Source organism: Eptatretus burgeri, unplaced genomic scaffold (genome assembly GCF_056783735.1).
Source record: "Eptatretus burgeri isolate ZD-2024b unplaced genomic scaffold, Ebu_testis_v1 Ebu_testis_scaffold_152, whole genome shotgun sequence".
Classification (NCBI taxonomy): domain Eukaryota; kingdom Metazoa; phylum Chordata; class Myxini; order Myxiniformes; family Myxinidae; genus Eptatretus; species Eptatretus burgeri.
Window position 1 is genome coordinate 35,034 of NW_028222102.1, and position 8,538 is coordinate 43,571.

General features: G+C 43.7%; 1 protein-coding gene across 1 annotated transcript; it reads right to left on the reverse strand.

The window, feature by feature from the left end:
- Window positions 1-2,948: 2,948 nt before the first annotated feature.
- LOC147007471 (uncharacterized) lies at window positions 2,949-6,587 on the reverse strand. Its single transcript, XM_085867065.1, is given in 4 exon segments — window positions 2,949-5,238; window positions 5,240-6,021; window positions 6,024-6,479; window positions 6,573-6,587. Coding segments are annotated over 3 exon segments (3,294 nt in total). The 5' UTR covers window positions 6,469-6,479; window positions 6,573-6,587; the 3' UTR covers window positions 2,949-3,171.
- Window positions 6,588-8,538: the final 1,951 nt, after the last annotated feature.

The window sequence follows — 8,538 nt, forward strand, 5'->3', positions numbered from 1 at the left end:
TTAGTGTTGTCATCTTGAGCAGCCATGGCTAAATCGAGGTACAATGACAACTCTTCCTTCCACAGCCTCCATGCCTATGGTAGGTTTCTGGCCTCCAAATCAAGTTGTTGTGGTGGCTTAAGCGACTCCTCTATAATCATTCATATAAACTCGAAGGTCAAGTGATCAAGATAAACACCTCAACTCCAGGAACTTACTGTCATCAAAAAAGGCTTTTCCACCCAATTAATGAGAGTGGTAAAACCCATTGGTCTGGGAGCCCAGTGAGATTTAATTAGCAATTTGCGCCCAAAAGGTTTGAGGTGTTCACTGTACAGGGTGAGGCGTCCGATCTTAAGAATGGGGATTCTTAAGTTCCGCGAAAGTGGGACAAGCTAGGGGGCGCCACTGGAAGTACCCCCAAAATTGACTTTAATTAGCAACTCGTGCCCAAACGAAATAACACCATTTACTTAATGGTATTGGTGTAAGGACCCCCAAACTATAACATAAGAAAACATTTTCAGTGGCAAAAGCCACTTAAGAAGCCCACTAATTAGCACTAATTGAGGGATTTAATTCGCAATTTGAGCCCATCAACGAAATTTGTTCTAAAACATAGATGAGACTGACTAAAATCAATTTCACTTACTTAAGAAAGTATTATATGTGGGATTCCGTTCTTAAGAAGGCGTAACTCCCCCACGTATCCCTCAATATTGACATGAATTTGCAACTCGTGCCCAAACAAAATAATACCATTTGCTTAATGGTTTTGGTGTAAGGATCTCCAAACTATAACGTAAGAAAATATTTTCAGTGGGAAAAGCCACTTAAGAAGCCAACTAATTAGCCTTAATTTAGGGATTTAATTAGCAATTGCAGCCCATCAACGAAATTTGTTCTAAAACGTAGGCGAGACTGCACGACTAAAGTCAATTTCAATTACTTCAATTACATTAGCTATTTCGCCCAATCAATGAGATTCGTGTTCAAACGGAGCAGAGAGTGACCAAATCAATACGACTTAAGAAAGTATCAGGAATCCTTTATTTACGAAGGAGACATCAAGCAGTAATTGAGAATAAGACTTATGAATTCAACAAGTACAACGTTTTGAAAATGGTGTTTGAGTATAATACATCATGACTCCGTGGCCTTTTGGGCACGTTTTATTACAAGGCCCACATAAATATTTACGCAGTTGAATGCCAGTTTTGATGCAATAAAATAGATAGCACAAACAGAAAAATACAGATGCAATTATGAAACCCAACATTATGATCATTGCTAATCTGTAAAGGGACTTGCACTCAGTCCGAAAATATATTACTTCAGTGAAAAATGTTTAATTACGACACCGAGCAATGTCTCAAACGGAGATAACAAATTCCAAACACATTTATGAATTCAACAAGCGCAAACTTATGAAAAATGGTGCAAACAGAAAAATACAAAAGAAATCAGACACTGACCATCATACAATATTGGAAACAAAACTTTGAATTCAACAAGTACAACGTTATGAAATATGTTTGATTACACTTCATGCAATAGGCATTATGATTTGAGGACCTTTTGGCAAGACTTATTACAAAGCCCAGAAATCCTTACGCAGTCAAATATCAGCTTTTATGCACGGAAATAGATTGTATAACAGAAAACAGGCAAATACCGATCAAACCAGATACTGATAATCATGACTAATCTTTAACACGACTTATGCTCAGTCCCAAAATAAAATTATTTTAGTGACAAATTTTTGCCATAGAGTTCTCCTTCTGGAATGAACTTGTGTAACTGTCCAGCACTTTTACTCAGAATCCTCGATAATCTCTTCATCGGAACCAAGATCACCCACTTCATCTTCAGAAGATAGATCAAAATCCTCATCAGGGTCCCCAATGCTGGAAGCTGTGTCACCTTCCTCTGGAACCAGTTTAGCTGGAAGCTGCTGACCCTCGAACCACACTATGTTGTAGGTATCATCCTCAAGTTCCCAGCCGTCATGCTGTTTCAGATGCTGATCTATCTCTTTCTGGTCTGCATTTGCCCACATTCTGGCGATGAATGCGGAGTGGTTGACATGAGAGGCAAGTTCTGATTCACAAGGCGGAAGCCCACTGGCATCTAAGCCCTTCAGTTTCTCTAGGGGATTCTTGGCTGTCGCTTTTGGGCCATAAGCCTTCTGGAATACCTGGTATCTGTACTTGTTCAGAGGCATCCCACTCTCCTTTTCCTTCGCACCGTACAAGGACGCCGTGAAATCTTGGAGGGACTTGTGCTTTGCGGTCGTTATCCCCTTTTCGGATGCGAGACTTCCAAAGACACGCTGTATGTACTTGTTTTGCTCAAGTTTCGCAAACGGACGTTTCTTTCCTTTCTTGGCGAAGGCAGACGTATAGTCACATCCAGTGAACGCGTGAAAGGCAGGGAGAGACTCGCATAGGTGTGGGCCTAATACTTCTCCAATGGCTGTGATGTTGATGTACCTCCTTGTGTTTTTGGCGTTTGTTCCTGTGTCCATCCACAGGGTGGCTGTGAAGGTTGGTGAATGGTACAGGAGAATGATGGCGATGTCTGTGTCGCTTGCTCTTACAACAATGTTCCCTGTTTCTCCGCTCCTCTCCATGCTCCTGGCATGAAAACATACCAAGGTGTCAGCTTCTTCGTGATTCGTAATCATGCTGTCAACTGACTCGCGAATCACCTGACCGTCCAGAACGTGGAAATGGTAACAGAAGCCACGCATTCCTAAATACACGTCACGTGTGCCTATGATGTGCGCGTATGACTGGTCTTTCCATTCACCGGCAAAGAAGAGTGGAAGCTGTTGCTTAAATGACCTGGAACTCAGAGCGCTGTCAAAATTCCTGGGACGAATTTGTTCTGGACCCTCTACAACGTAAACCTGATTGTTATCAATACCACGCCGTGCTCTCTCACAGTCTTTGACACAAGGTGTGGGATAGTCATCGAAGGCTACGTCCACGCGTTTGGGCGATAGTGACACGACTTGCATCAAGAAGCTTCTGGCCACACCTCCAAATGTTGTAGGTAGCTTGGTTGCAGGCAGTGTGTGTAAGAGAAAGTTTGCATCTATGATACACGCATCTACCACCAGAGGCGACTTGTGATGCTCTACCTTTTTTTCCAAAACTGTCAGAAGAGCACGTTTGTCCGTCTTGGTCATCATGCCATCTGTAGAGCACAGAGAGAGAGAGGAACAGTCGTCAGTGGGTATGACATAACGTGTTCCAAGTTCAAATCCTTCTTCATTGCAAGTATCACGAGACGTCCCATTAGGTCTCTGGTACATTTGAGTTCTGCAATCTTTCTGTCCACTGACTTCTTTCGTCCTTTCGCGCCTTCATCTTTGAAGGTCAGCAACTTCTGCTTGGCGATTGGTCTTTCAAATCCGCTCGGATCTTCCTGGCATTCACTGATAAAGTTCTTGTGAAGTTCTCGGCCTTTCTCGGGCACATTCAACAGACAGTCACAAACGGCTTGAGAAGCTGCCTTTCCAGTATTCAAGTTGACAAGGATTTTTGGAGCTTTGTCTGTGTTCTGGAAAGGGTTTCGTGACTTTTTGATGTGCTCCATCACTTTGTTCAGATCATGTCTATCACGTCTGATTCGCGAAGGTTGCACCTCAGCAGTTACATCGTCCTTAGTGGTCAGACCTGACATTTCCTGCACCAACCCTATGAAGGCAGATCGGGTTGACTTGGTAAGCATCCATCGCATTCGGGCACAGAAATTGTTCTTAGCGGAGACTAGACCTGTCTGTCTAGAAGCAGCATCGGCGTTTACTGTTTGCTCCAAAGTAAGATCCACAGGGCATCTGCTGAACTGATGAGATGTCCTCCGTACAGAGAACACACCATCTTCAAGGATATCTCGAAGGCCAGGATGCGTGTCATCAATGTTCAGCAAGTCTAGCTGGAACTTTGACAACCAGCGTGAGTAATTCACGTGATTGGTAGCGAAGAACAGATCTATGATGGGTGTCACGCTGTGTACGTACAAGTCGACGTCGTTTGTTCGGATGGCCCTTTCAAGAGTGTGATAGTGCTGGATGTAATCAACGTACATCATCCAGAACTGTGCCGTGATCCCGTGTTCTCCAGACCTGGTCTTCTCTGTGTAAGTCCTGTATGACGAGACACACCGAATGAACACGTCTGACGCCACCACTACCTCAATAGCGTCTCGGCTAGGTTGACATAAATTGTCGGTCAAGTCCTTCAGCTCTTCTTTCTGGTCATATGACTCGACGAATGCTTGGAAGTGAAGGCTTTCCATTGCAAGACCAAGTATGGGATGCAGTCGCTTGCACCGGTTAAACTGTTTGCCGCTAATGAAGCCATTGAGGGATCCATTGGCTAGGACATCCGTCTCAGTTAGCATAGCTGGACCTCCTGAGTCTTCAATTAACTTCCCCAAGGCCTTGAAGAATGTCATCTCCACATGAAACACTCCAGGCATGATGCAGACGTTGTCATACTTAGGCTTCTCAATGGCTTGGATCTGAATGGCTGGTTTGGCAGCGTTTAGGTCATAAGTGACCACTCCATAAGGTTGTCTGCATTCTTCAGCACAACGTTGTGTGACAACAAGTGTCTCCTGGATGACATCTAAGCCTGTGATGGGTTGTCTCATATTGGGCAAGTAACGTACAACTTGTTGTGGCAGGTTGTCAACATTGTATTTTGACATGAACCCAACCCACATTGGAACGTTTCCGACATCGAGCGCATGAGCCATCAACCAGGCATAATCCAAGTGCCTACCATGTTTACAAACTTCCAACTGATTGAATACCTCAGTGTTCTTGTACTCAAAAGAAATCATCTTTGGTCTTCCTCTATAGGGAGGAAGTTCCTGATCATGAGCTTCTAATGACCTTTGTCTCGGCCCTTTGCGTCTCGCCTGTACAGCAGGGATCGCAACAGGCTCCTTTGTGTTTGTTTCGTCCAGAGACTGATAGAGGATTCCCATCGTATCATGAAGGGTATCCGATCTGGACAGAGTTTCTGTGAGTTCATCAAAGTTATCAAATGCAACTCCAAATGGCATACCTTGGACAGTACCTTCTGGGCATGCTACCTCTCTGTCCTGGATAGCAGACCCGATGGCAGTTTCCAGTTCCTCCAGACAGTTATAGTTCAGGCAGTGCCCGAACCGATTGAGAATTGTCAAAAGTTTCTTGCTACCAGTCACTCCTTTAACGGCCATACCAAGCGCAATATGTTTTTTTAGGTTTCACAAGACCTTTCCTGATAGCAAACAGTGCATCCTGACTAGATGATTCTGCCCGGCGTTGGGTACGTGCCGTGTGCCTCTTGCCATTTGGGCCACCATAGAGAATATTGAAGAAACTTAGTAACAGCTCTGGTGAGGATACATCACCTTCCTTAACCTGATCAAACGTGGTACCATCAGAAGAGGTTGGGGTCTTCTCTAACTCATGAACTAGCTTCCTCAGCAGGAGTGCCGTTTGTGTAATGGTCTTTTCTGGAGTAGTGACATAATCATAGGTTATACGGACACTGTCATGTGCCATGTTAGAATTGTAGATGATGACTCCTGACTTCTTGTCAACAGGGCTATGTACCTGGAGACGATAGCCGAAATGCTTGGTGACATTTCTCATCAGTGCTTGTGCAGAGTGCATTGGTTTCTCTCCCGAGTCTGAGCACATGTCGAGATACCTGGCATACAGGGATGTCAGGAGTTCCGACCTCTTATTCACAATCACCGATGTTTCTATATATGAGTGGATCCCATCAATGCTGGAACCCAAGGTATCAACTTCCTCCACAGTGATGTGGGATGTACACCTTTGTGCCGACTTCAAATACTCGCTTATACATGAATGATGGTACTTTACCTCCTTTGCGATCATGTCAACTCCTGATATTTTTGCGAGTATTCTGTCATCTCTCAACACTCTAGCAGCTTCCCGAATGCGTCTTTCGGCTTCTTGAGTTTCACATGTTCCAAGTACTTCTTCATTTCCGGACCTTTTTCTTTTCGAACTTGGCTACAAAACAGACACTGTCTAGGAAATATGCCAGTGGTTGTGGTACTACCAGGCGTTGGGTCCGAGGCTGACCGTAAGTGCTTCCTGGTAGGCGCTTCTTTTTCTTCCTGTTCAGATGTCACCGCCGTAAAATTTTTGTTACAACTGCTGTGGTAACCATTCAAACTTGATGGTTTATCTGGGAGGGTCTGGATAACACCATAGAATTTTGATGAAAGGAATCGCCTTTTCTGCTTGCGACTACATGCAGCTTTCTGGACTGCATTCCAGGTAGCATCAGAGAAGGGTAAAACCTGTAAACTTGGTGACTTGGTAGGGTGTTCGTCTACATGGAGGATGCAACGGCGTTCAGCGTCTTCCACTGTTGATTCTGACGTACTTGCAGTCATATCATACGTTTGAGACTGGCTCTGGTTCTCTGGGTGTTGATCCAGGTCATCCATTTCTCACCAACCTGTCAAACATAAAGAAAACAAATGTGAAACCATGCTGTATCCAGAACCCAATGGACTGAAGGCATCTTCTATGGTTTTCTACTTTTACCCACCACTACAACACTGCCAGAGTTAGTGTAATTTTGAGTTGCTATCAGGCAAAATGTCCCAAAGACGTCAACGGAGTGAAGTCGACTTTGGTGTAATAATGACTGAAGGCAACAGAAAAGCGAAACATTCGGGATGGTCCATGGCTGATGAATCGAACGGACCTGTGAGAAAGTGAAATGGAGGTTAGACGCTATCCCTTTTGTCCCAAATTTAATTTTTTCGAGATTTATGAACTGAATATAGACCAGGCCAAAAGATTTGGAAGTCCATCATTACTAGTGTCTGTTACGTGTGGTGGTACCGCCTCCTTAAGTAAGGTTCCCGCAGGTAGACCATAATACTTTTTTAAGTAGTTGATATTGATTGGGTCATTCCCAACCATGTGTCAGCAGAAATTTCATCGATGGGATCAAATTGCTAATTAAACTCCTTAAGTAGTGCTAATTGTGGTATTCTTAAATGACTTCTCCCAAGGAAAAGGTGACTTTTCCCATGGAAATAGTTTTATTAAGCTAATGTTTTGAGATCAGCTCAGCAATGCCATTGAATAAAGGTCTTATAACGCTTGGGCATGACTTGCTAATCAAAGTCAATATTGGGGGATACGTGGGGTAGATACACCTTCTTAAGTACGGAATCCCACAGATAATACTTTCTTAAGTAAGTGAAACTGATTTCAGTCAGTCTTGCCTATGTTTTAGAACAAATTTCGTTGATGGGCTCAAATTGCTAATTAACTCCCTTAATTAGTGCTAATTAGTGGGCTTCTTAAGTGGCTTTTCCCACTGAAGAAGTTTTCTTTTGTTATAGTTTGGAGGTCCTTACACCCATACCATTAAGTAAATAGTGTTATTTTGTTTGGGCACGAGTTGCTAATTAAAGTCAATATTGGGGGGTACGTGGGGAAGTTCCACCTTCTTAAGAACGGAATCCCACAGATTATACTTTCTGAAGTAAGTGAAACTGATTTCAGTCAGTCTCGCCTGTGTTTTAGAACAAATTTTGTTGATGGACTCAAATTGCTAATTAAATCCTTTAATTAGTGCTAATTAGTGGGCTTCTTAAGTGGCTTACCCCACTGAAAATGTTTTCTTATGTTATAGTTTGGGGGTCCTTACACCAATACCATTAAGTAAATGGTGTTATTTCGTTTGGGCACGAGTTGCTAATTAAAGTCAATTTTGGGGGTACTTCCAGTGGCGCCCCCTAGCTTGTCCCACTTTCGTGGAACTTAAGAATCCCCATTCTTAAGATCGGACGCCTCACCCTGTACAGTGAACACCTCAAACCTTTTGGGCGCAAATTGCTAATTAAATCTCACTGGGCTCCCAGACTACATCCCCGAGAGCGAAGCGTCCATTCGAACATGAGCTGGGCCGGAGAAGCTTCTCTCATTTCTTTCTGACATCCACAGTTGACAACTCGGAGCGATTGCTCTCACGACATCTGACACCATGTAAGATTCCTCGTCTTTCTCAACAGAAAACTCGTGGACATGTAGCTCGATTCACATGCACGGAGCAATCTTAATTCACCGGTTCACACCGCTCTGCCCGATGGAGACCACACCGCCCTCGTCAAATACACTCTCTCTTGTGCCCCATGACACGAACCCTCTTCGAATGAGGATGTGATCAAGCTTTGTTTATTATATTTAAAAGTGCTATCATTACAGAAGATGTGATTTCTTCCTTCGCAATTCTTGCTGAGATTATTGAAGCTGAACTTCTAAATTGGTAACCATCTGCGAAGCTGCCACAAGCTGTTCCTGCAAATATTTTTCCGACTTTGCCATACCCTGCCGGACACTTCATGATCCAGGAGAACAACTCCAGGTTGGGGCACAACATGCATCAGAAGATGCACAACTGTAAGTGCACATCCAAAATAAGAACCAATTAGACCGAAATATGTGGATACCACATGATACAAGTGTGAGAGAGTTGGAACATCTTTCCTTCCATCGTA